At 47.6% G+C, this 27,663-nt stretch overlaps 1 protein-coding gene across 1 annotated transcript; it reads left to right on the top strand.

Moving 5' to 3' along the window:
* Positions 1–6: 6 nt before the first annotated feature.
* COTL1 (coactosin-like F-actin binding protein 1) lies at positions 7–22,052 on the top strand. The gene is made up of 4 exons (XM_010181523.1): positions 7–101; positions 372–454; positions 10,225–10,382; positions 21,509–22,052. The coding sequence occupies exons 1-4, from the start codon at positions 25–27 to the stop codon at positions 21,617–21,619; spliced, it is 429 nt and encodes a 142-aa protein (XP_010179825.1). The 5' UTR covers positions 7–24; the 3' UTR covers positions 21,620–22,052.
* Positions 22,053–27,663: the final 5,611 nt, after the last annotated feature.

The raw sequence follows: 27,663 nt of genomic DNA, 5'->3' as shown, positions 1-27,663 counted from the left end.
CCCCTCCCCGGCGCGGCCGCCCCCATGGCCACCAAAATCGACAAGGAGGCGTGCAGGGAGGCGTACAACCTCGTCAGGGACGATGCCACCGAGGTGAACTGGTAGGTGGCCCCCGGCATCTTCCCGGACAGGCACCGGTGCTCTGAGATTCCCCTTTTCCTCTTCCCGCTCCCGAAAGGGTGACTTTTATTCCCCTTCTCCTCTTCCCCCCCCTTCCTAAATGATGTCTTTTTTACAAAATATTCTTCCCCATCTCCCCTTTTCCTTTCCCAAAGGCTGACTGTTAAATATATTATCGCCCTTCCCTTTCCCCCGTCCCAAAGGGTGACTTTTAAATGTATGATTCCCCTTCTCTTCTCCCCTTCCCAAAGGGTCACTTTTAAATACAACGGCTCTACAATCGTCCCTGGAGACCAAGGGGTAGACTATGAAACCTTTAAAAGGAAGTGCACAGGTAAGCTCCGTCTTGATCGCTTTGGCACCTTTCCGTGTTTCTTGCTGCCCGGTGCAAGGGGGGAAAGGATGGGAGAAAACTTGGGTAAACTGGAATTAGTGCTGCTGCTTCCCTGTGCCTGCCCTGTCCTGCACGGCCGGGTTTCCAGCAGCCACAGAGTGCAACCCCCTCAGGTCCAGAGTCCAGCCCGTCCTTTGTCTCACCCTTAGACTTAAGGTCCTTTGGATCTTTTCCTCCCTTTGCACAATTTTTCATTGCTTCTCAGTTATAAACAAGATAAAATGCTTGATTAGCAACGGTCTCCTTGTTTAGCACTGCAGTTTCAAAGCATTGCTGAAGAGCAAAGACGACTCGATTTTTTTGTGGCTGAAAGGATGCAGTCCTACAGATCGTTCTGTAATAAAATTCTCCTATAAAATGTATTCATAGCACTACAGTAACTGCAGTTAAGAGGCTTGCTGGGATTTTTTAAGACCATGAAACCTGAGAAGAGAGCGGTTACGCCAAAGATCGGCTCAAACAATGCAGCCCTGGGAACAATCGTATCTGTGGCGTTGCACAACCGCAACAGTTGCAGCTCCGGCTTTAAACGTGGCAGTTGATTGTTTCACTGTCGGGTGTAGAGCAATTCGCAGCAGAAACAAAGCCTGGCGAGAATGAAAATAATCTGAGGAATATTTAACTTCAGCCGAGCCTAACTTCTGACATGTTTTACAAAAGCAGGTTTAGATTCTTCTCAAAATAACTTCTAGGGGGGGAACTGTATAGTTTTTCTCTCTATCTTGGCTGCTATTTCACAAAGTCACCAAGTGACAGGAGATATGAAGCGTCTGGGACCAATACTGGTCTATAACAAAGTCTTCCTCTCTCATCTGTATCTGTATTTTTAGAGTTGGGTATCTGTCCTGCGAAGGACTCGTGTTTTGAGCAGTCTCTCCCTCCTCGAGGTGGGGCAGGTCCCAGAGGCGCAGTACTCAGAGTCCCACGGCTATTGAAATGCCGGTCCCAATTGGTCTAAGTCTTAGGGCTTGGCTGTATTTTAATGAGCTGAAGGGGAGGACTTCCAGTAACTTAAATGAGGGTAGGACTGGTCTGATCAGTCGATAAATATCACAGGAGAAAAATACATTTTAGTCCTTGGAAAGCAGCCACTAAATCAAGATGGTTTAGACTGCTCTGCTGACGTTTGCAGTGAGATCTTGCTAGGAGCAACAGAGCTGCTTGTTCCCAGCTGTTCTTGAGACCTTTGCAGGGAACATCCTCAAAACCAAACGGGATCCTCTCGTAGTTGGTGTCAGAAGAGCTGATGACCTGTACCACAAGAACTCCTTCCCACTCAGCTCTTTTCATGGGCAACATGAGGAAAAAAAGCACTTGCCAGGCACATGGGGAAACCCAGGGCTCAGCACTTCTGAAGTTCATGCCAACGTTATCTAAAGGGTTTTCTTGGGAGGTCGACAGCTTCAGTATCTGAGCGCCGTGTTCTCTGTCTCCTCTTGTGGCTGAGATAACTGAGCACCTCCAGACATCTGAGGTTTGCAGAGGAACCTTCCCCGTTTGTTTTCTCTCCTTGTTTTTAAGGAGTCCATCTCTGATTTTGTCTGAACTGGTTTCTGATGTTCTGTCAGGAGTGGCACCCTCTCAAGAGCAGTTCCTACCTTCCCTTCTGCAGCAAAGGGAATGCTTTTATCGAGGGGCTAAGCAGGCAGAGGGGCTTTAGCAGAGAGCAGTCACCATTGGGCTGGGTGGGATGCGAAGCACAACTGATAGAAGCACATATTGCACTTTGGAATACGGCCAGTTTTGTTTTCTTGCTATGGGTTGCATGTGCCAAACCCTTCTTTAAAAACAGGGTATGAACACAGAGTTTAAGGAAACCTTGTACCAGCAAAGGGCCAAGCTGGCCCCAATGCGTTTTTACAGCAAAAAAGAATTTTTGCGTATTTTAGGCATAAGCACGGGAAGGGAAGAGTTAAATAAAGGGCATCTGTGGGGTAGGCTGTGGCCTATTGTTAGCCTTTAATGTGGAGCTAAATCCCTTATAGCTGCTCCACTGCTCCCTTTCCCTCTCCCTTCTTTCCCTTCTCATGTACCTGCTATGGGCTGCTCCTTGGCAGACCAGGGGCAAGGGGTTGTCCTCAAACCTACCTCTGGAGGCTTAGAGAACTTGGCAAATTCAGGTCCTGGGTTTTTGACTAAGTGCTAGACAGGATCTTCCTCCACCCACGAATTACGGTGCAGCAGTTGGGGAAGCAGGAGATGCAAGTTTCGGTGCCTCCATCTGTGCAGCAGCAGCCCCTCACCTGGACCAGCAGACACAGTCAGAAAACAAGGCTCGTGCCAGCAGTGATGGTAGAGCTTTCCTTCCCATCTGGAAGACAGGTGCCAAATTGTTACTATGAAGTAGAGCTGGCTGGAATATTTCTACTGAAACAAAGTCAGTAAAATTGACTAGGAAGAGCTACTAAATGTAATTCCTTCCTATTGCTACGTGCATCTCTTCCCTCCTGGTCTGTGTGCCGTCTCCTTCTATACCTTGCTGGAGAAGCCAAGAGCTACTATGAATGCAAACAGCTTCAGAAAGCGTGATTGAAAGATTAAGAAAGCTAGCATCAGAATAAACTTCCTTCCTTGTTTTGAATTCCTGTTTTGAGAAAAACACTCTGCTGAAAGCCACCACGCACCACAGCTGCCCCTGGTAGAAGCTGAGCGTAATTTGGTGGTGGCCGAAGGTGAGAGCAGGAGCTGGAATGGAAAACCTCAGCGTGCAAAGTGTCACCAGGCCCCTCCGCCAGAGCTTGCTCTGTTCTGCTTTCTGCACCACCTATTTCAGTGCCGTCGAGTGGCAAACATCTGTGTCCCCCGCTTTCTTTAATAACCCTTCTTATTAAAAACACCTTCGGCGTGCGGTACGTATTGCTTCCCTCCGGGGCATTAAATTACAGAGCAGGTGGTGTCAGTGTGTGCTAATTCACGTGGCTCTGAGACCAAGCAGGTCTTTTGTACCAGTTTGGAAGACGTTTGCCTGCGGTGGATATCCCGCCTCGTGCAACGACAAAGGTTACGAAGGGCTGGAGGGGGTTGTTGGTAGCAGGGTTGTACTTGTGCTTTTTCTTCCCCCCCATGCACAACCCTTTTCATGCAGCCCATGGCCCAACCCATTACTGCTCCTGCAAACCTCCTCGGGGAATGAGAGGGGTTGAGGACAAAGGGAAAAGCAAGAGACTGCAGTTGCTTCTTTTAATGGGAGCAGCAGTTCAACAAGGCCCTGTTAGAAAGCAGCTCTGCAAACCTCCAGCAGTGCCCTGTGTGCTGCTGCTGAAGGAAAACACGACAGGGAGAGATGCTGCGATCCTGGGGCGCTGAGGCCCATGCCCTGAGCCAGGACCTTGTCTCTCTTGTGTGGGTTTCATTCACTGCTCTGCTCCCAGATGCATCAGACCTACGTGTCACGGATCGCAGGGTGGAGGTTTTTTCTTCCTGAAGGTCTTTACTAAGCTTTGTGCACTAGCAGAAGAGTTTAAGGGACTGCATAATCAAACTCTCATCCTGTTCCCATCCCACTGTCTGGGGACAGCAATTGTCACTCTTAAAGGAAGAAAACACGGTAAGAAAAGCTCCTTCAGTGCCTGTTTGTTCAGGATGATGCTGCAAACACAGCCTGAACCCTGGACTTGGTATCAGTCGCTGTCACGCTGTTGCTGTCGAGGTCTGTGTAAGACAACTCATGCACTTGGGCTGGGGGTGGTAGGCACTGGTTGAGCCTTGGGCAGTCTCCTCTGTCCTCCAGAGACCAGCCCCAGATGCGTGAATGCCTCTCTGCCAGCCTATCCCAAAGCCAAGTCAAGGAGGTTGGTTTAAACCTCTGGCACAATGAAGTCCTTACACAATGAGGAGGTGGCCGCTGGTGGCACTTCCTCTTGCGGTCTTGTGTAATGACCACGTACGTGGCTGTAGTGGCCTTTGTCTGACCCAGAGGGCCTGCAGACCAAAGCTGAGGACATTAACTGTGTCAGGGTCATTAAACACACAGTGTAGACACCCCCTGTGTCTCCTGGCTAAGGACTGTTTTGGTTGGGCTTAACAGCCCAGATTACCTCTGCATTAAACAAGGACTTAATTCAAGGCTTTTGATCCATTTTACTTCACGGTTACAGCTCTTGCCTCTGCAGATGGCATGGATCCAGACGTAGCATTAATTTGCTGTTGAGGAGTACGTGCCATCAGTACACTTGAACAAAAAAAACCAGCTGGGCTGGTGGATTGGAAGCCAGAAACACAGATAAGAGTTGAAGGTTATTGTACGGAAGGATGTGAAGGCTCTCGGGTTTTTCAGTTGTTGCTGGTTTTCATTTCCAAGTCTCATAACTGGCGATGCTGTTGTAGGACGATACACGACTGAGGCACTGAACTAGGAGTCCAAAAACATCCGCTTGAACTTGTGTGTGTGTGTCAGTAACTGCAGCACACAGCTTGCCTCAGTTTCTGCATTGAGAAGCAGCAGAGCATTGCACTGTCTCTGTCTGGGGTTTATTTAAATGCTTTAAAATACGCATTCTGCGTTCAGTAACAGAGAGGTCGGAAGACTGTTTCCTCCCGTGCCACATGTGAACAGTTGCTTTTCAGTGCATCTCTGACACGAAAAATAATGAGCCTTTTCTTTGGAAAGCCCCGGTCCAGATAAATAATTGCAGTGACAGCATGAAATGGGATAGTTATTCATGTGTCTGAAAAGATCAGACCAAAACCACGCTGTGCATTCAGCACAAGGAAGAGCTGAAAATCTTTGGTCTGAAATAAATACCCTATAAAATAATTCCTAGTTGACGGAAAATATTAGGAATAAAACAGAATTGGCTCCTAAAACGAATGCAAGATCTTTTTTGGCTTATGACAACTGTCCCATAAAGCCTGGCCCGTATATAAAATTTAGGAGGTAAGAGCCGAGAGATCACCAAGATGACGTTGGCGCCTTAGGTTGTAGGAAAGCTTTGTAAAAATGCACGAGGACATATAATGAGATAGGTGCTTATCTGCATTTGGCTACATCTTAAGTTGCTAAAATGGGCTTTGTAAATCAGTCTCCTACTGCTTTTGTTTTTCCTCTTTAACGTTCGTGGGGCCTGCTTTCCCATAGGATCTGTTTAAAGGAAGACCTGGGGCCGTTGGTGGCTCATGGGGAATTTCACGCTGTCCTTGCAGCGTTTCCATGCCCCGCTCGCTGTGACAGTCGTGGAGCAGCACGCGTGATCTCCTGGCTGCCAGCTGGAGCTGTGGCTTGGGCTGTCCCTTATGGGCAGGAGGTTGTTTTGGGGAAGGTTCTCATTAATATTTATGGATGTAACTCGTCAGATCGAGTTCTGCACTGAAACAGTCAATCTTTGCATTCAGCTTAGTTTTGTGATGCTATTTTAATGACAGCAGGGCTGTGGGTCTGCATTTTACCATCCTGTGCTAGGCGTAAGAGCAGGTAAAGAAGAGCGCTGTACCCCTTGCCTGGCTCTTTCCTCCAGCCAACGAACACAACTGTTCCTTCCTGCAGGGAAGGGGAACAAAGATGAGCTGGATCCTGCTTCTTCCCACTGTGCACTCCAGTATATACCCAGGTCAGGACAGGAACACCGTCACTGGGGCAGCAGCAGCTCTTGCTGATGAAATGCTGGTCAGTGTGGGGTCACCCTCCCCATGCACTTGTGCCCCGAGTACCCCGTACTCGTGTCAGGTTTGGTGCCCTGTGGTCATGGTCCTGAGGTCAAACGTTTCATATTTGTCTTAGATGATTTGATGACTGCGCCTGTGTGGTGCAAGGCATCTGAGATACGGGGGCTTCAGGACAGGGTTAAGGAGGGGCAAAAACCAGCGTAGTGGGTGGTAGGGAAGGTTTTCTGCCTGCACTTTTAGCCGTGTGACTACAGGTGGGACTGAAGAGGTGGAAAAGTGACAACTTAAGCTAAAATTAATCCAGTCGAATCAAACAAAATGAATCCTCCAGGAAACCTGCCACGTGCCATCGGTATTTCATTGCTGGGCAGGACACAAAGCAGATCGTGCCATCAGCTGCCCTGCTGGAGTGACCTTGATTTAGCAGGCAGGTGAAGCTGGGAGCAGTGGCCTTAGCTCAGCACGACTCTGGCTTGGCCGTTTGGAGCCGCAAGACTAAGAACCGTGCAGCTTTTGACAGCGTATTTCTTTCCTGCCGCTATTATCTTTTACTGATGAGTCAGGGCATTTGAATCTAATGGGGAATTTTTTTGGTACAGCTGAATCAAAGGGTTTGAATGGATGAAAAAGAGAATACCATCAAGGAGATCTCTGCAGCTTGGCTTCGAGCTTTGCTGACAGCCAAAGGCAGCTTAATCAGTACATTTGGAAAATCCTGCCTGCTGATAAGGAAGGGGTTTGGAGAAAAACACCAAGTGATGCTCATTAAGGCATTCATTGTCCTCGGCATTGTTTGCACAGCCCTGTTGTCATGCTGTACAACTGCACTTAAAGGAGCAGTGATATTAGCAGGAATTAATGTTGTTAGTTTCTGCTGTTTGTAACTTGTGAGATCTTCTCAAATAAACCCGCTATTTCTGCTCTACCCAGATCTGTTATTTGATTCTCTCTGCCCTGAAATTCATGGCTTAGTGACTGGGAAGGTGGTTGCATAGAGCTGGGCAGGATTTCCTCCTTGAAAGGAAATCTCCTGTCTGCCTATGATTTGCTAGTCTACCCCACACCCCCAGCAATTCATAAAACCACTGTAAATGGTTTTGTGTGAAAATGGGCCAGGGGAGGGAGGAATATTAATTTCTTGAGATTTCCAGGGGAGCTGGAGCTGATGGCATTGATGACTTCCAGCACAGAGGGGTGATTTGGGAGGGTAGAGCCGCTTAACAGTGAAAGAGGAAATCTGGGAGCATAAAGGAACTCGGGTTTTGATCCTGTTATCGCTCCGAACACGCTTCAGACTAATTGTGAAACTCAACCACATCTGCTCGGGGATTGTGACCTGCAGTTGGAAGGGCTCATACCCAGGCTGAACCAGTGCTAAAAACTGCTACATCTGTCCCTGTTGCCCTTTTAGGAAGAGAGATGTGTTAATTGCTAAGGGCTCCAATTCACAATCCCTCTTGGCTTCATCTGCAGCTGCTGAGATGCTCCTCAGCCACTGCTCTTCACAAAGTGGCACATCAAGTTAAAGCGTCAGGTATTGATAGTTTATATGAAATATGCTGGAGTGAAAACTGTGGCAGCTGAAGAGCCAATTCTGCCCGCTGTGGGATACAACCTCCATGGGGAGACAGGAGGAGAAAGCATGCAGCTCTGGTGTAACCTTTCAAGCCCCCACAGGTAAACCTGCCCGGGGTGAATTCTGCCCAGGATGGTGACTCAGAGCCTAACCTCAATTGCTCATTAAACTTATTGGGACTTAACATGATGAAGTAAGAGTTGCTCATAGCCACTGAGTAGCAGGTGATTTAACAGATAAAAGCCTGCCTTGGATTGCAGCGTTTGGCTCTCTTCAGATGGGATGGGGAAGCACTCAGACTCTTCTGCTGAGGAGCAAATCCTGCTGCTGCCAGTGATCTGTGGGTTCACATCAAATTAAAGTCCATGCTGACTGATAAATTCCTTCAGCCTCCTTTCTACATCGCTATGAAAAAGCATTGCAGAAAAACTTGGAATTCTTCACACTTGTTATATTTTCACATTATCTGTATTATAAAGAGGCATATTCCAAAGCAGCCTCCAGGCAGAAGGGGCAGGGATGAAAAACCTACATACCCGAGTGGAAAGGGATGGGTCCATGGGAAGGGCTGTGACACGGTTCTGGTACAGCAGGGGCCAGGACTTGGTGACATTAAAGCCCCTTCCAGCACTGTTCCCATAGGAACCACAGTACAATTCTTAGCAGAGCGTGGCCTCCTTTACTGTCAGATCTGGGCAAGCAAGGTTTTTTCATAGAACTGTTAATAGTAACGTTTGGGGATTTACTGTCTCTCTTCACCTTGGGTATTTCCTGGCTGTCGGTTCATTTGTGGTTCTAATCAATCTTGGGAAGAGGATTTGCTGTCAGAAATGAGTCTCTCCGTGCATTTCTCGTGCTTGACAGTAATAACTGAGAGAGAAGTTGTGTTTGCCTGCGCTGTTGATGCCCATGACTCTTATTCTCCTTCCAAAGATCCATCTGGATTTCTCTTTTGAATAAGATCTCTCTTTCTCTTTGTTTCAATTTTGAAATCATCAGAGGAGTTTGTTTTAAACACCGTATTGGCTCACAAACCCCTACATACATGTTCCAGTTTTCCCCAGTGTTCCTCTGTCAGCGGCAAAAAGGTACCTAGAGGATAAAATAGGGAGAGCATAGGTGGATTTTTTCGGACTTAAACATGTCTTTTACCAAGGGGAAGTTGTCTTTACTCAGCCTTTGGCAAAACCAAGCGTTAAAGCAGCTCTGAGATCTGTCAACTTTCAGACAACATCCCACTTATTTTTGCCTTGATTTCCAGCAGCTTATTTTCTGGGGGTAAGGAATTTAGAGCTGCTTCTCCCCTATCCCCGGAGCTCCTGGGGCTGTCCTGACCGCTCACGGAGCGTGCTGTGACGGATCCAAGGAAGGGGATGTTGGCAAACGTTCCTGCACCTGGAGCCTGTTCTCACCTGGCAGTAAAGACAGCAAATAACTGTAAAGCGTGTTGAACTGGTCACGACAAGCGTAACCAGGGTTAACATGGTTCTTTTCAAACAGCGAGTTTGTTCTTCTCTTTTGAGTCATCTCATTTCATTGAAAAGGCCTCGAGTGACCTGTAACAGATGAATTAGCTATGATTAGGTATATTCCACGATTGCACAACTGCCCATCTGCTCTGCTTTCCTGCACAAGCCTGGTTGAAGGCTCCAGCGCTGTGCATGCCACCGAGGCTGGGGATATGAGTGGATGGTGTCACACGCTTTCCGAGTGCCTGTGATCGTGAAGGCGTCCGACTGCCTCGGCTGATGAGTCATCCTGCAAGGAAGGAACGAACTCCTTGAGACAAGGAGTTTACAAGGTTTTTACTCATATGGCCAGACTAAATAACTCTTGTCTGGTGTGATCGCAGAAGCCAGCTGTGAAACAAAGTCCAGAACAGTTCTAAAATGCAAGACCTTTCTCTACAGGGCTTTGGAAGGAGTAGAAAAACACATCTGGGAAAGTTATTGCAGATTTTTGCTCCTTCTTCTCTCCTCCTTCTTGTAAATTCATGCTATAAGTGAGCCAGAAATGTTGCTGAAGGGAAGGGGAGGAAGCGATCAGACTTGCACAGAGACCAGTTTCTGGATATATGTTATAAAATGTGACTCTAATCTTTCTATCCTGTAAGAAAGAAAGGCAGGGAAATCACTTTCTTCCCTTCTTGACCAGTGACCTGCAGATGAATGATCTGGCTGAACGTAACTGGGGTGAGCTCTGTGCTTTTGAAGTGCCCGTTGACTGTGTTTTAGCCGTTTCTAAACTCACTCACTAATGTGGCGTGGGGTGGCCAGCACAGCCAGTTTCCTCCCATAACTCAGAGCACCCCGGGAAGAGGCAGACCTGACACTGGCAAAGTGCACCTTGCAAGCGAAAGGTTGTATGAGCAGAGCCTCTGTATTGCTCCGTTAGTCACAAATGATGGTGGTGTAACACAGAACCAACGCTTTGGCTTGGTCTTTAAGTTGAGAGCCAGTCTTACCCTGGCAAATGGCAAGGCAGGGATGTTTCTGTTTGTAATAATTGTATCCCTTTTGCTTTGTCTCCCCAGATGATGTTCGATTGTTTGGCTTTGTCCGATTCACCACCGGCGATGCCATGAGCAAGCGAGTCAAGTTTGCCCTCATCACTTGGATTGGAGAGGATGTCAGTGGCCTGCAAAGAGCCAAAACTGGGACCGACAAGACTCTGGTCAAAGAAGTAGTACAGGTAACCTCTTCCTTCTGCTTGTAACCGCCAGTTCTCATCACTTACAGCTCTACAAACACCAGCAGGAGGGGAGAGAGGGGGAAGGACTGGATCATCCTTCAACTTAGTCGTTAATCCTTTAAAAACACGACAGTTTCCTCCTGCCTGTCTTCCTACTAGGAAGACTTAACATCTGCCCTTTGAGCACCCAGGCATAAAGAAGCACCTTTGAGCTTAAGGCTGTGTTAACTATTTCCTGAGGAGGGAATAGATGCATTTCCCTCCTTGTCACCATTAAAATGTTTCCCATCGCCTTCCTTGATGTGGGCATAACGTAGTAGTGAATGGCAGAGAAAAGGCAGCATGAAGTTAAGCAGGTAAAAGTAAACAGGAAAACTCACGCCCTCTGTTTAAACTTTTCTCTTGAGGCCTTTTGTCTCCGCACAACGAATTCGTGGACCTAATCAACTAAAGTCTGAAGTCCCTATGCTACCAATTAACTAACAGGTTTTAATAGCTAACTAGATGTGAATAGCCTTCTGTTTGGTCTCAGGCGTATCAGCGAAAAAGAGAAACGTGCTTCGTACACACCTTGGATCTGTCTGCCCTAACTGAGCGTATCATTTAACTCTGTCAAGGCCTCCCAGGGCACTCTGAGCTCTGTCAGGCTCCAAGCTCAGCCCAAGCAAGTCAAAATAAGCAACAGCCGTGAGAGAATCACAGAATCACAGAATGTCAGGAGTTGGAAGGGACCTGGAAAGCTCCCCCAGTGCAACCCCTGCCAGAGCAGGATCACCAGAGCAGTCACACAGGAACACCTCAGGGCTTTGGGTATCTCCAGACAAGGCGACTCCACAACCTCTCTGGGCAGCCTGGGCCATGCTCTGCCACCCTCACACTGACAAAGTTTGGCCTCATCTTCAGCTTGAACCTCCTGTGCTCCAGCTTGGGACCATTGCCCCTTGTCCTGGCATTGGCCATCCCAGAGCAGAGCCTGGCTCCTTCCTCCTGACACTGCCCTTTCCAAATTTATAAATATTAATGAGAAGTGATTTGTGGAAGGCTGTGCAGAAGACACTGCTTCAGAAGAAGCTGACTTTAAGGGAGAAGATGCTAACGTTGAGCATGTTTCCTCCAAAGTATTTAAAACAAGATTAGCTTTTTCGGCTCAACTGCCTGAGAAATGGTCTTGCTGCACTTGGAGAACCGGCTGACCACTGAAATAATCCCTCTGTCATTCTTGCCTATGTAAAGCAATCTCCCAGTAGGACAATGTGAAGGATGAGAATGAAGTCTCCCTCAGTTCATTGGTATTGTTTTTTGATACTGAAGATTATATTTAGATAAGAAGCATGATGAATGTAATAAATTCATATCCTTCCAGAAGATAAGCACTGATGCTAAATCTTTCAAAATTACAACTACGCAGAGGAGTCCATTCTGAAAAGAAACTTCCATAGTGACACCTGAGAGATGGGAAAGCAAACTGCTGTTCATGCGAAGGAGCTGGAACTGTGTAATTGTAGGTGAAGATTAAATTATAGAGTACTAATGAATGACTCATGTAAGAGTCACTTAGCCCCAGAGTTTTTTTAAAAACTCTGTTTAGACAATTTATTCCTGTTGAGTTGAATAGCATTCCTGAAGGCTGTTCTAAGATCTGTCCCTCAGGTCTGTTACATATAATTAGCAATTTCACTTGTTTCATCTTTGATTAGTAGTCTGTGTAAGTTAATAATCTGGTGGAGCATTAACCATTATTGGCACTTACTTAAAAAGCTTTCATTTTCCAACTAATCTGGACGAAAATATGAAAACAATACAATTTTTGCACCGTTCACTTCTGCTGAGCATGTGTCTGTAACCCACTGCAAAGCATCTCGGCATGCAGTGTCAGTGGTGATCTACTTTCCAAAAGAAATGTTATTGATGACTATTTTGAATAGTTCTACACATGCAACTGAATCCCTCCGAGTGGGATAAAGGCAGAACTATTTTCTTCTTCTTGTGCGTGTAACCTTGCAGCTAAGCTGTCAAAACATAAGAGGACAAGAAAGCCCAACCGGAATTTAGTGGAGGGAATTTACGGCAGAGCTATTTCACTCTTCCTGTTTCTCTTGACCTTCAAGTACATTCCCAGTCACCCCACTGCTTCTGGTTTTACAGAGATTATTTGAGATGTTATACATAGAAAAACACAGTTGGTTGTTCACCATAATGATAAACTACAAATCTGACTCAGTGTTGGTTCATCATCTGGAATAAGTGGTACCTTGAAGTGGGAATTTGTTTCTTTACAAGCCCTGAAGAGAATCTAAGCTATTGATGCAGTTCGGTGCTCTGCAGTTTTTGGTGTGTGCGTGGCCTATAGGTGCACTAACCCTGTGGCTCTCCTTCCAAGCACAAGGTGGCTTTTTGTACACCAAATAATGGCTTTGATTTTGTGATCTATAGAAGTGATCGGTTGGAAATCCAGAACAACAGCCCTTCGGTCTGAGAAGACCTCCATAAATCTTGCCAGGCTCTCCTTACCTTGTAATATTTGCAAAAGCTAACTGTGGCTCTTTATTTAAGACCAAAGCTCCAGCGTGAGGGGAGGCCTGCTTTAGATTCTCTGCCACATTGAAGATGCATTGATGAGCTACAGTCAGGCTTTGCTCAGAGCTGAACAAACGCCAATAAACTTTGTTCTTCCGCCAAGACACTCCAAGTGAACGACAGTCAGCCTGAATACCGCCTAGCACGCCAAACCCACCACGCTGCATCGGTAGAATAAAGAGTGTTCGCACGTGGTGGTTGTTAACGGTCTCCTAGAAGCACCTGCCATAAGGAAAACGAAAGGATATTAACTGTTGAACAGTAGATTATGGGCTTGTGAACAAAAGGATGAAATACCCTGAAGCGAGGAGAGGAACTGGGTTGCCCTCGCTGTTTTGTTCCTGCCTTGGAAGGGGGAGCAGGTGCTGTGAAATCTGTAGGGAGGTGCCTCGGGAAGCAGTGCTGAGAGTCAGCGGAGGAGGTTGCCAGAAAATCTCTCAGGAAGAAAGGACAATTGATTTTTTTAGCTGTAATAACTGTGAAATTACAGGGAAGGATCTCATCTGGTGCAAATAGCTGTAGTTCTCCTGATCCGTACTAGCTGAGAATCAGGTCTTCTTGCTCATTTGTGACTATCCTTATTACCTCTTTAATGGTGTTGGAAAATGGGTTTTGCATTTATTGTATTTATTTTGGATTGCAGAAAAATGCATTTTGCGTTTAAGGAGCCATTTATTTTCCATCCTTTTCTCTTCATCTCAGCTGGAAGTCAAGCCTGGTCCAAGTAATTCAGCAAAGAGCTGGTTAGAAGTATGGCCAGGATGGGGAACAAGTATTTATCTGTATCTTCTTAAAGCTATAGCTGAGTACTTCAGTGTGGAGAATTTCCTGTGTGAATGGAGACGTGGAGTAAGGGGATGCAGGATCCCCGAATGGAAAGGCTGTGGGCATATTTTCTGCTTGGCTACAAAAGGAGAGCATCCAAAGCTGGTCTTAAACTCACGTTTTATGTCCCTGTCAGTAAGGATGGTTCTGCCCTTTACCTCCTTCAGCCTTAGTACGAATCTATCCAGTAGACTCTGCTCTGAGGGCTGCTGTTTTGACCTCCTTTATTCCAGAGGCCCAGGAGAAACAGGTTGGGCAGCTACAGCCAGAAATCAGTGCTATTGTAAGCTGTTTGTCATGGCCAGGAACGGCTGCCAGCACGAGGTTCAATGCAGCCATAAAAATTCCTGCAAGGTGAAACCTGTGGGTTTTAAGTACAGGAGGACCAGGCCTTCCAGTGAACAGCCCATTCACTTTGAGCAGAGGCAGAGGGATGATGTTACAGTGCTTTTCTTCTTTAGGGAAGTGATCGTGCCCCTGTACTCAGCACTGGTGAGGCCGCACCTTGAATACTGTGTTAGGTTTGGGCCCCTCACTCCAAGGACATTGAGTTGCTGGAGCGTGTCCAGAGAAGGGCAATGAAGCTGGTGAAGGGTCTGGAGAGCAGGAATTAGGAGGAGCAGCTGAGGGAGCTGGGGGTGTTTAGTCTGGAGAAGAGGAGGCTGAGGGGAGACCTTATCACTCTCTACAACTCCCTGAAAGGAGGGGATAGTGAGGTGGGTGTTGGTCTGTTCTCCCAAGTAACAAGAGATAGGATGAGAGGAAATGGCTTCCAGTTGCATCAGGGGAGGTTTAGATTGGACATTGGGAAAAATTTCTTTACCAAAAGAGTGGTCAAGCATTGGAACAGGCTGCCCAGGGCAGTGCTGGAGTCTCCATCCCTGGAGGTGTTCAAAAAACCTGTAGACGTGGCACTTCAGGACATGGCTTAGTGGGCATGGTGGTGGTGTGTTGATGGTTGGACTTGATCTTGGAGGTCTTTTCTAACCTGATTTTGTGATTCTACGAATAAGGACAAGCCCAGGCACAATCGCTGTGGGACTGGGAGTGACAACCAGCGCTACCACGCTCCGGTTTGGATGTAAACATCGAGGAACTGAAAAGAGGACTTGATTTCCCTCTGAGCATTGCCTCTCCTCTGTGAACTCCATGACTGCATTTCCTACCAGGAAATTTTAATCCTTCATTAGGCAGCATGGAGGCCTTTTTCCTGCTGGGACTAACTGTCCTTGCAAGGCTGTCTCAGCAAAGGAACTGCCCAATCTTTGTCAGTTTGTCTTATTTTCCATGAGTTTGGACTCTTCTCTGTTTTCTTCAGCCCTCCTGCCCCCACAATCATGTGCTCTATTATTTGCCAAATCATATTCAGGGTAAAACAGCTCTGTTTCTGTGAGCAAATATTCGTGGCATTTTATTCATTATTATTTTTGGTGAAGGAATTTGCTCAGCTTTAGTGATGTCAACAAGTTTCCTGAGCGCTTGCTTTGAGATCTGCTTTTGTTCACCTTCCTCTTTTCCCCTGGATCCCTCAGTGCAGCGATGCTGGTACCTCATGAGGGAGGTCACACTTACAGGGTTACTGTCCCTCGGGACAGATACCACACATATAACTCATGTGCATTAGGTTTCTCATGTCAGTACAGTGGCCTAAACAGAAGATGGCTTAACAGCTTTGTTAGAGGCGGTCAGAAAATCAAATTCATATGGTAACGGTTGCATCATGGTGGCTTTGAGACAGTCTTTCTTGGGAGGGTGAGTGAGATTCAGCTGGGAAGACAAGCAAAATCCTGGTTTTTTTTGACTGGTTTCCCTGTTCTGGTTTACTGTAGTGATCATACCAAATGGGTATGGATTTACAAGAACTCCTAGTCCTAGTCTAGAGAAAGCAGTAACTACACAAGTAACTTCTTCAGTCCAGAACAAGCAGCTTCCCTTCACCCCACATCTGACACCCAGCCCTGTGACTTTTCCAGTGGGATGCAGCACAGATAGGAAGAATTTGCAGATCAGCTGAAACGCAGTTCCTGCTACTGAGAGATGCGTTTGCCAAAGGTTCGGGCTGGCTTCTCCCAGCGGCTGGAATGGTTCCATGTAAAAATTGGTGAGGAGTAAATTCGAAGAGAGGGGGTTTGCTGATAGCTTGGACTCTGGTAGGTGATTGCAGGACCAGGTTTGGTGTAGCCAGAGTGGAGGGCAGTGGTACTGTATTGCTATGGGTGCTTGTACTTTATAGCTCTCCTTGCACTCAGAGAAGCCCTGCTAGGACGTACCTCTGCTGCAGCCATAGGACATATCCTTTCTTCCCAAGACCACAGGTCTAGGACACATACCATGCCGGAATAAAATCATGGGAGGTGTCATCTTCTCTGTACTACATCTGCACTGAAAATGAGGTGGCCAGTGAATGGGAGCGGTGACATTAAGCACAGGGGATCTGAAGGTTTTGAACATCAGTGGAGGCTGCTGCGAGCCCCAGTGTAAAAAACAAACCAGCAAGAAGCTGCTCAACTACCTGGCACCATCCCTAGCTGCTAAGAACCCATGTGTCTGTAGACGATACGAGGATTTTCCTTCTGGCTTCAGGCCCACCCAAGCTGGGATTTATAAGGGCCTCTGCAGACCTTTTTGGTACAGTATCTGCACCAGGCAGATTTTTCCCTTGGCCAGCTTAAGAGAAAATTGATGGCCTCATATGCTAAATATTCAGGGCCTGGAATAGGAATAAAATCTACTCTACCTTTATTGTTTCCCCATAACGTTGTCTGGAAGAGAAAGGCTGAACCAAGCTTGCTGCACAAACTTCGTGCTTACCAGGGAGAGTTGCAGTCTCAGTTTTTGCAGCCTGCCCTGCGTACCCTCTTATCTGTGTAGTGTTGCATGGGGGTTGACACAGGGAATTGGATTGCAAAACTGCGACCCTCTGCTAGTCAGGCACAAAGTGATGCACGTGCTAGATAGGTGTATTGAAGAACCAGGAGTAAACCTTGCTTTTTCTGTCGTGTTCAATGATTTGAGAGGCAAAGCAAAGAGGCTGTGTTCACTGTTGTGTGGTGAGAGCGATAAAGATAAATGGCGTCATTGTTGTTGCTATCTGTAGGCTACTGGGGACTCTGGGATGAATACAAAGGCTAGAATTCACTCAAAGGGCTTGCTGCGGTTGTAAAAAGCTTGGGGATAGGGGGAGGAGAAGAGAAAAGGAAGTGGAGGACATAAAATGAAGACACATGTCAGCAAAGAGAGGGCCCAAGCATCAGAGTTGTGCTCTGTGCCTCGGGCGGCTGTAACTGTTCTGCAGCTCTCCTGAAAGGCATTACATATCAGTAAGTGAGAGAAGAGAAAGCAGAGACTTTCCCTGCCCCAGGCTGCTCAGGGCAGAAAGAAAATCTGGTGGCAGGACAGAAATGTGGCTGAAGTCAAATGCCTCTGGGCGTTGCTTGAAGCTAGGATGTTTCCTGGTGCTTTGCAGGAGGCGGTTTGCCGTGATCGGTTATTTGTAATTGCAGATGACAGTCATGCTGAATAAGGACCGTTGCCAGGTCCAGCTAACATCAGACCCAATTAAATCAGCTGGGAGGAGTTTTACATTCTGGCAGTTTCAGTGGGGACAAAAAAAAAAAAAAAAGAGTGAATTCTGGATAAGATGACCCTTGGCTGTAAAGTGCTGCTGTTGATCATGGGTGCCCAACCTCCTGATCTGAGAACCGGAGAACCTCCTATCTTCCTGCCCTGATGACCCAGGAGGCAGTTTCGACTGTTTCTGAAACACTTCCATGTCTCTCTTCACCTTACAATTTGCACTCTGGACAAATCTTTACAAAGCTCAATCCTAGAGAGGACAAACTCTAGAGAGGAACACAGGAGGTTCACAATCCTAGAGAGGACAAACTCTAGAGAGGAACACAGGAGGTTCCACTTCAATTGGAGAAGAAACTTCTTCTCAGTGAGGGTGACAGAGCCCTGGCCCAGGCTGCCCAGAGAGGTTGTGGAGTCTCCTTCTCTGCAGACATTCAAAACCCGCCTGGACGCCTTCCTGTGTAACCTCATCTGGGTGTTCCTGCTCCGGCAGGGGGATTGGACTGGATGAGCTTTGGAGGTCCCTTCCAATCCCTAACGGTCTGGGATTCTGTGATTCTGTGATTCTGTGATTCTGTGAAACTGAATTCAGAGCAATGAGGGAGGCTGCAGCTGAAGAAGGGTCAAGTCAGATATTGAAATCAGGAGTCACAGGTAGCAAACTCACCCCAAGCATCTTCCCCCCTTGAGGCCAGGCTTGACGAGACATCACCGTGGGTCAGAGCCCATGCGAAGCAGCAAAGCAGCCCCTGCCAAGGAAGCACCTGCCAGCAGAAAGCAATAAAGCAAGGCGTTATTAATAGCAGTGACCCAGATTGCACTCTGAGGGTACAAATCTGGCACAAGAGGTGGCCCAGTCAGTTAAGAGGATATTTAAGAGTGGCTGGGAACATCACCCATCTGCCCAACTGTTCCAGCCTTGCAAGATGTCTCAGTGGCACTGATGTCAAATAGTGGCTTCTGCCCACAGATCATAACCCGGGAGTCATGGGGATAACTCTTTAGTTGAGAAGACATTTGAGTAATTCTAATCACTTTGTGGTACGTATCATTTAGTTCCTCTCTGCTCAGGCATGGCTGCATGTGCAGTTTAAATTTCAGAATCCGCTGGATTCTGCAGACTGGGCATTGAAGGAAACCCTTCTGCATTTATAAAATACACACATTTTTCACGGAGTCCCTCTCAGAAATTACTTTATGCCCCAGTTCTCACTAAAGACTGGTGCTGAAGTTGGGTAGCCCTGGATGATCTGCTTCCTGAGTTGAGGAAAATTTGTTGAACCTGTTAGCACATAGAAAAGAACTCAAAAAGGCTCAGCTCAAAACACACGTTGGGACCACAGCTCACTGAGCATCAAATAGTTGAAAATCATTTGTTTGGTCAGTCCAATCCCCCTGCCGGAGCAGGAACACCCAGATGAGGTTACACAGGAAGGCGTCCAGGCGGGTTTTGAATGTCTGCAGAGAAGGAGACTCCACAACCTCTCTGGGCAGCCTGGGCCAGGGCTCTGTCACCCTCACTGAGAAGAAGTTTCTTCTCCAATTGAAGTGGAACCTCCTGTGTTCCAGTTTGTGCCCATTACCCCTTGTCCTATCATTGTTTGTCACCGAGAAGAGCCTGGCTCCATCCTCGTGACACTCACCCTTTAAATATTTATAAACATGAATGAGGTCTCCCCTCAGTCTCTTCTGCAAACTAAAGAGCCCCAGCTCCCTCAGCCGCTCCTCATAAGGGAGATGCTCCACTCCCTTGATCATCTTTGTAGCCCTACGCTGGACTCTCTCCAGCAGTTCCTGTCCTTCTTGACCTGAGGGGCCCAGAACTGGACGCAATATTCCAGATGCGGTCTCACCAGGGCAGATGGGCGGTTTGCCTCTTCATTTCCCATCTCACAGAAAGGATTTATTCTCTAAACAAACAACTTCTTTCCCTTTTTCCCTGAACTCAGCTTAGACATGGATGAGTGCCTGTACTGTGTGTCTGTCCTCACACCAGCAAAGCCAACCACTGAAGTGTGGAGCAGAATGGCGCTGGAAAGCAGTTGTTATTCTCAGGACTTTGTCTCGCTGCTGGTAAACTAAAGCAGAGCAGACAAGGCTTGTCGGAGCTGTGCTAAGGCCTCGGCTGTTTTCCCTCTAAGCAACTCCTTGGTAGCGAGGATTTCCTCCAGTGTGAAACAGGATCAGCTGCAGCCTGGGAGACCGAGGGGAGGGAGCTGTTTTGCTCTCCCTTCCATTTTTTCCACCGTGTGAAAGAGGTGCTGAGGCTCTTTCAAGCTGAATCCTTCTCCACCCCCTCCTTTACCCGACACTGATCCCAAACTGAGACCCTTCAGACGCTGCCAAATAAAGAGCTCTCCTATGGCTTAAAGTCTGAAACCAATTAGACACCCCCCTTCCCTCCACGGTTGTGCCGGGGCTGATCCAGCACTGGGGAGACCTGGACATGATGACTGCTCCTGTCTCAAAGCATCGCGTTATTCTCCGAGGCAGCCTCTGTCACCTTTTGGGACATTCGCTGCCCAGGGAGCCAGGCATTGAGGCTTTCCTGAGATGTTGCAGCGTGGCTCTCGGGCTTTTAATTCACTTGGTTTTGTCGTCACTTTCACAGAATCACAGAATCACAGAATCGCTCGGTTGGAAAAGCCCTCTGAGATCATCACGTCCAACCGCTCCTGTCTACCCACTAAACCATATCCCTAAGTACCTCGTCTACCCGCTCTTTAAGTACATCGAGGGATGGTGACTCCACCACCTCCCTGGGCAGCCTGTTCCAGCTTCTGACAACCCTCTCAGTAAAGAACTTCCTCCTTCTCTCTAACCTGAACCTCCCTTGGCACAGCTTGGTGCCGTTTCCCCTTGTTCTATCCCCCATCACCTGGGAGAAGAGACCAGCACCCACCTCTCTCCAAGCTCCCTTGAGGCAGTTGGAGGTGGTGCTGAGGTCTCCCCTCAGCCTTCTCTTCTCCAGGCTAAACAACCCCAGTTCCCTCAGCCGCTCCTCATCAGGCTTGTTCCAGACTTTGTCCCAGTCCCTGCAGAGTGCAATGGATGCTGGTGTTTTTCACGCTGTGTAAAACCTCTGTGGGCTGGGGGGAAGGGAAAGACACAGGCAATGGTTTCAGTTGCAGTTAGGAAGGAAAGGATAAACGCTAAAGCAAGAAGCAAATGTGCACGTTTGCCGAAATATCTCTTCACACACACACGTGCCACCCTTGCTACGAGGCAGGAGGGACAGCCCCCACAAAGGAACAACCCCCTGGCTGCAGTGACACTGCCGTGACAAGTGCCCTAAAGGCACCGTGGGATCCCATTGGCAGTGATGTGGTCTGAGAAAGGTTTCTCTGTTCGGAGAAAGGTTTTCTCCGTTCACAACCTCACATCGCAGCACGCTGCCTAGGGCTTGCCCAGCTCCCCGAAGTTGCAAAGAGCACTGGAGCAGCCACATAACAGCCCTGCCACACACAACTGAATTAACAAAGCGTGTCCTTAAAGGTCACTTTGGATCATCAGACCACAGAACATAGTGGAGCCTATTAACGCCGCCAGCAGCCTGTCTAGCACAGCATCTTTGTTTTAGCCATGATGTGTATTAGGCAGTTGAGAGGAGGAGTCACTAAATCTACTGAAGCAGGCTTATTTGCTCCTGGTGCCATCTGTGTGTTGCTCAACCTTTAATCGAAGCATCCTCCCGTCAGCTGGTGGGGTATGGCACCATAGTGTACTGTAGTGTAGTGTTCTTGTTTTGGGAGCAGGGCTCCTAAAAGTGACCAGAGCACAGATTAGTGACTTGCTGAAGATTATGCTGAGGGTCTGTGGCAGTTAAAAGGTCAACAGTTTTGAGCTTTTTAGTTCTCACACTGCTTAGGAAACTTGGCCTAACCTAGGCTGTGCATTTATTGCTAGACAGAGTTGTTTGTAGGGCAGGATTTGGTCTTACAGCTGGTGACAGCAGTAGAAACATAAAATTTCTCCAGGTTAAGTCTTGGTTTTTGTCTTCTGTGTCCTCCACAGCTTTCTGTTTATCATCCCTACCGCAGTAGGTAAGGGGATACAGTGCATACAGCCACTGAAGCTGGCTAAGGCTTCCTTATTCAGGTACCTGGGGAAGCATCCCCCTTTTTAACTGGCTCTTTATTTCTCTCTCGCAGAACTTTGCCAAAGAATTTGTGATCAGCGATCACAAAGAGCTGGATGAGGATTACATCAAGAACGAGCTGAAGAAAGCAGGGGGGGCGAATTACGATGCACAGACTGAGTAAACCTGGCGCGAACCTCCTGGCACCACCACCCGGATCTCGAAGGGAGGGGAAAGGCACAATGAACCACCACGAGCGAGAGACGAGGCAACTGAAACCCCCAGCTTCCTGTGCGCTCACCTGAGAACTCCCTTCCTTTGCATACAGCGGACTTTTCTTTTCCTTTCCATGTCACCAAACATCCCTCTCTGGGGTTCTGGGTTTGGGTTTTTTTTCTTCACCCCCATTTTTTTTTTACTCGTAACTCTGTCCATGTTCTCGCATCTGTAAATCTGGAGTTTAGGTTTGGCTCTGCTTTGGTCCTGTTCAGCTCTGTGTTCGTAGAGGCTTGCCGCTGTGTCCTTCTTTGTATGCATGCGTGTCTGTGTGTTTTAGTTGGGCTCAACCTGGTCTCTGAGGGGAAAATGTTTTGGGGGAGTTCTGAACGTCGATTATTATGATTTTTTTCTTAATTTCTTCTCAGTGATATTTTTGGGAATCATATTTTTTGCTGTTCGAGGCTCCGATCAACCTGAGTTGACTTCGCTCGAACTTTGATCAAATTGTTTAAGCTTAAAAGGCCAGCTGGGAAGTCACCTAACAGCTTAAAAAAACAAAGCAAACAAACAAATGAACGATCCTTCAACTCTTCATAAATGGAAATAAATTTGCCTTAAACATTGCTTGACAGTTGCTATGCTATGTGCTGCATCCCTACCCCTCCCTCTTAAAAATAAGATCCACGATGATCTGAATGTGGAGGTTTTGTTGGTTTTTGGAGGTATCATGGCACAGTAAAGTGAAGGGTTTAGAAACGTCTGGACACTTGTTCACTATTTTGTGTACGTTGGTCTCTGGGTTTGTATTTGACTTTCCTAATGCTGGGGCTCAGGAGGTGAAGCTGAAATGCATAGATTTTTTTTCTTTTTAAATGATGTCTGCAAAAATAGCAGCCGCTGAACCCTAGCAGCCTTCTCTGCCCACGTACCCCCTGGGTTTTTTGCAGTTAAAGACAACATCTTCAGTTATATGGGGCCTTTGGGCAATGAACCATCCTGTGACCGAGGGATGGAGCAGGGCAGCTCTGTCCCGGTCGGGATGAAATGTTCAACAGCAGAGGCTCAGAAGTAACCTGGGAACAGTTTGTTTGGTACCAAACTGTTTGTCTGGGGGGCTTCTTTGTATGACTTTTTTGGTTTTTTTCCATCAAAGGTAACTGTCCCCAGAATTATATGTAGGGGGAAACTGTGTTGTACTGGGGCTTGGGAGTCAGCGCTATAAACCCATTACAGAAATAAATGTTTTTCAAGAACAATTCTCAGTGACTCTGCTGTTCTTTTCAGCTTCCTTGCAACAACAAGCCTATATTTAGGAGGTCTCTTAATCGAGTGTAAGGCTTTGAGCTCTTGCAATCTTGGGGCTATTAGAATTAAACACTGGCTTAAATGTAAAATGATCTCGGTGCCTGCAGCCCTTGTCTGCTCGTCTCTGCTCCGAAAGGCAGAGGTGACCACAGTGCATCCGACACACTTTCTGTTCAGCAGCTCTACACCTATATTTCCAGCACCAAAATGCCAAGTGGGAATTGTAATTAGGGCAAAGAGAATTTCACACCCACGTGAAATAAATGGAGAGAGGTCAGGAACAGATCTGGGAGCAAGAACGACACTTTTAGAGTGAAGTTTTGCAGCTTCCTGCACGGGGTTACATGGAGCGTTACAATTCTAGGACTAAACTTAATAAAACTTGCCCTGAAAGAAGAAAATATGCTTGTTTTTTTACAGGACTGGCAGTAGGGACAGGCATAGCTAACGGCAAAGAGCTTTGCAGAGAGCCTGAGGAGCTCTGAGGCTTTGCCTTGCTGGTTCAGTGACCACGATAACGTTTTATTTGACAGCTTGTGGGGTACTGAGACAAGGATCTCGGTCTGGTCCGGATGCCTGGCAGCGGTATGGCAAGCAATTCATCAGCACCAGCTGTGGTTTTAGGGTTTGATGCTCAAGAAATAGCTCAGCACGGAGGCAAAACGGCTTTCTCAGCAAGAAAAAGCAGAGCACTCGTGCTGCTCCAGGGATGGAGGAACCGAAGGCATCACGTTGGCCTCTTTGGTCGCTTTGCTATCCTCAGCCAGCATATGCCTCCCACGGAGTATTTTCTTAAAGACTTCCTAAATATTTGTCTCCTCCAGGTAACTTCTCAGGCTGTGTCTGTCCCCTGCCCTCTGTGCCAGCTGCCGTGGGGCCACCTCAGTGCCCTGCATCCGAGGCTGACCCCTGACAAGCTGGCAGGGGAGGCTTGTCCCCCCTTTCAATTCTCTCCTGACTTCTGCTGTGGCTTTCAGTGGGACTCCAAAGCACTCATACAAGATAACCATCCCATTGACCCTCAGTCACCCCAGTTCACAGGCACACGAGGTACCATATTTCCTCTCTGGATCACCTCTGTGGTTTAGGGGCACGTGTGGGCCCATTTTGACCACAGGAACACCAAGCTTGCAGCCGGTGGTACAGCAATTGCCTGAGCAACATTAGATACACATGAGAAAAACAAGGAAGAGAAGGAATTACTCATTTGCGTTAAGGCATCAGGATAAATCCTGATGGAAAAGACAAGCCTAATGATACTAATAACAGAGAATGAGTGGGGGGTTGGTGTTTTCATCTTTTGTTTTGCTCTGAAGAACGTCTTGGGGAAGAAATGGGATAAGCATTGGGTTGGGTCAGTTCTGAAAAACCCACCGGGGAGTTGCTGTTTGTACGATCCCATTGACAACACCGCAACAGCCAAGTTACTCAGGTCTGTGCTTGTCGAACCCTCCGTCAAACATCAGATTATCTTGGTCACAAAGAATGCCTTGGGAACACACCCAGCCCCGACCCCGGCCCCAGCCGATGAATGTACATCCCAGGTGGCTGCCGAGCAGCACTGGGGGCAAAACGTGTTTCAAGAATTTAATGCTTCCCTCCCTCTCTACTCATCGCTCCCATAAAAGTAATCTGAATTAGACATGAAATAGCTTTGGTTTTAATTATACTTCAGCATTACCAAATGGTCTTCGCTTCCCACAGGAGAGTCACTTTATTGGTATTAAGTCAAACCCTGCTCATGTTTGCAACGGGGGCAGCTCAGCTCATCACAGGGACTGCACACGCCTGGTGTAACTCACAACGTGCTCTGCAGGCTAAAACTTATCTGGGGGGTCTGCTGTTGCTCGGCTGACAAAGTATTTACTCCGCAGCATTTGCAAGCACTACCCTTCCTTGCTAATAATTAAGAATGCAAGAAGTAAATGAGAAAAAATTAGCAGAAGAAAGACTGGGACATGAAGGGTAAAAGCTAAGACCAATTATTTGCGGTGCATTTGGGATCTCACGCTTGGCATATCACAGTAACACAACATAAACTGGAAATTGTCTCTATTTTGAGACTCCAGGCCTCCTCAGTTATCATCCTTTGCAGCATATTAGTGTAGCTGAATGTCTGCAAGAGGCTGGTGCTCTGCTCAGCTCTATTAGGGACTCCATTATGGACTGTATTCTGTACCTGGAGTGGCAGAGACAAAGAAGGAATTAAGAATGCCTATTTATTCTGTAATACTTCTCATCAGGAGGTCTCAGAGTGTTTCTAACAGATTAGTATAAACCAGGCCCTACTGTCGTTCCTGGAGCACAATGCCCTTGTTTAGGAAAAGGGAATTTTTTTCTGCTTTTTTTCCACAGAATTAAAGCAGAAATAGCAGCCCTTGTGTTTCAGGGCCCTACAGCCCAGCCTGGGGAGCCAGCCTCTTAATATCTGCATTCCTCACCTTATCATGGCAGCACTGATAACGCTCCATCCTGGGATTTATGCTAATGACCGTATGAGATGTGGATTTCCTCATTTTTACTGTATTATTTTACAAAGCCGGGTGCCCCGTTCTACGTCCACTTAGTATGCAAAGCTCATTTCTTCCCCTTATCAGACCTTTCGTCAGGCTTTACAGACCCGCTGCGGCGCAAAGGCTTGCGGGCTGTGCTGGAGCTTGCGGTGTCCCTGTCGCTGCAGCTCGGCGGGAGCTTTGCTCCGTGTCGGGGCTTGGGAGGCTGTGCTCTGCCTCTGACAAAGCGAGGGAGAGCGCGAGCAGCAGCGACAGCGCACTGGGGGCTGCGTCTGGCAGCGAACAGATTGAATCGGCTCAGCGGCTGCTTTATATTTGGCATCGCCGAAGGATTTTTCTATGCCTCCGCGTTACGAGCGCAGCAGGCACGAGGCAGCATCCACTTTTAGCAAGGAGGGACCAACAGAGCCGAGCAAAATATCCTCCAAAATCTTCCTGATTAGTACAGAGAGTCAGGCACAGCAGATGACTTCATTTTTAGGAAGCTCAGATGGGGGGCTTTTATGCAGTGGGGGTAAGGGCTGGGGTGAATGGATGACACCCCAGGAGATGTTTAGGAGGCCGTGGTAGCCACCAGGGAGCAAAAGGCTCGGTACCCAGGGGCGAAGTTGTGGTTAGAGCATGGGAGACAGCAAGGCTGCTCTGAGTCATAGCAGGCTGCAGCTTGTGAACAGCAAATTCTCACTCCAAGGAGTAAGTGGGCCTTTGCAGAATAGAAAATAGCTGAACCAGGCAACCCTGGCTGCACTGAGCGGCCCCTGGAAACCGCCAGCGTGCTCTGCGTGTGCTTTTATAGACTGCTGTCCCAAAGGGTGAGTAATGCCAGATTACTGGCTGGTGTTAAGTAGGCTCTGCTGTACAGACCCCTGGGGTGATCTGATCTCTCCAGCTTCAATTGCTGCAGTTATTTAGCACGAAGGCTCCAGAGGAGCTGCAGAGGGGGGGCGAAGGGGAATTGCAAGATATTTTGTGCATTATAGCACGAGTCCAGCTTGATTCAGTGCTCCACGACCCAGCACTAAAAGGGACTTTGTTTAATCGCCATCACTACCTGAGGTATAAGCTCTGTTCCAGGCGTGATGACAGCAGCTCATTTTCTTGCCTCTTCCGCCTTCCCCTGGCGCTGCATCCCTTGCAGTCGTGGTGGTGCTTGGGCGGGGGCTGAAAGCAGGGAAATCAGGGGATCTCTCACAGATTCCCCACAACTGGAACCATGGGCTATGGAATATGTTAATCCCTGGAGTGGTCCCGTCCTTCCTCGTGGGATGTGCACCTATGCTGGCAACCCAACTGTTACAACTTGGCCTCGTCAGCCTTCACAGACAGCCGTTTCTGGCCTGGAGCAGCTCGTTTTGCTCACCTTACAAGTGACTGATTGATCTGTGTAAGTTTATCAGGGCTGGGAAACAAAGAGAAACCCTCCAAGATATTTCACCTTTCTCCCTCTCCCATCAAAATGACCGATAAGGTTTTTCATTAACCTTAAGGCAGCTTCAGAAAGAAAGCGCATTTCCATGTAAATGCAGCTGAAGGGGAACAAACATCATCTGCTCTGCAAATATTAAATACGGGCAGTAGATGAATAGACTTATCTGCTTTATCATGATTAGCCACATTTCTGCCTTGTAATTTTGGCCTTAACTGTAATCAGGATGTAACACATCCTATTGGCAAATGACAGCAATGCAGCTGTTCAAGGCAGCAGCTGAACCCTTCAGCAATTCAAACTAAGTTTTATTACAGCCAGGGCAATGCTCCAGTAAGTATATTAGTGACATGATTTTAAAATAATGAGTTGAAGCTCATCCCACTGAGGTTAATTCAGAAGTGGGTTTTCACGGGAGGACGCGTTTTGCCCAAATCAGAACTCAAACAGGTCTCAGGGGTGTCCTCGGCGGAGCCAGAAACACTGAGAGCAAAGGAGCGGTGGTGAGATCGCCCCTATGCAAAGGTGTGAATGCTCCTTCTCGCAGTGGTTTCTAGGTTACTACGCACCAAGAAGAGTTTCAAGTGAGGAAACTTATATGAAACCTGACTACCACCTACATCATCACCACCTACAACTGCCTCAAGGGAGGCTGTAGAGAGGTGGGTGCTGGTCTCCTCTCCCAGGTGATGGGGGATAGAACAAGGGGAAACGGCACCAAGCTGTGCCAAGGGAGGTTCAGGTTAGAGATAAGGAGGAAGTTCT

The sequence above is a fragment of the Mesitornis unicolor genome, unplaced genomic scaffold, assembly GCF_000695765.1.
Source record: "Mesitornis unicolor isolate BGI_N332 unplaced genomic scaffold, ASM69576v1 scaffold23083, whole genome shotgun sequence".
In the NCBI taxonomy this organism is placed as follows: domain Eukaryota; kingdom Metazoa; phylum Chordata; class Aves; order Mesitornithiformes; family Mesitornithidae; genus Mesitornis; species Mesitornis unicolor.
This window is presented reverse-complemented; position numbering and strand designations above follow the sequence as displayed.

Coding starts and splice junctions, on each gene's coding strand:
- COTL1 (XM_010181523.1), top strand. CDS start 25: ATGGCCACCAAAATCGACAAGGAGGCGTGCAGGGAGGCGTACAACCTC. Junction 102..371: donor GATGCCACCGAGGTGAACTG/GTAGGTGGCCCC, acceptor CCCTTCCCAAAG/GGTCACTTTTAAATACAACG. Junction 455..10,224: donor CTTTAAAAGGAAGTGCACAG/GTAAGCTCCGTC, acceptor TTGTCTCCCCAG/ATGATGTTCGATTGTTTGGC.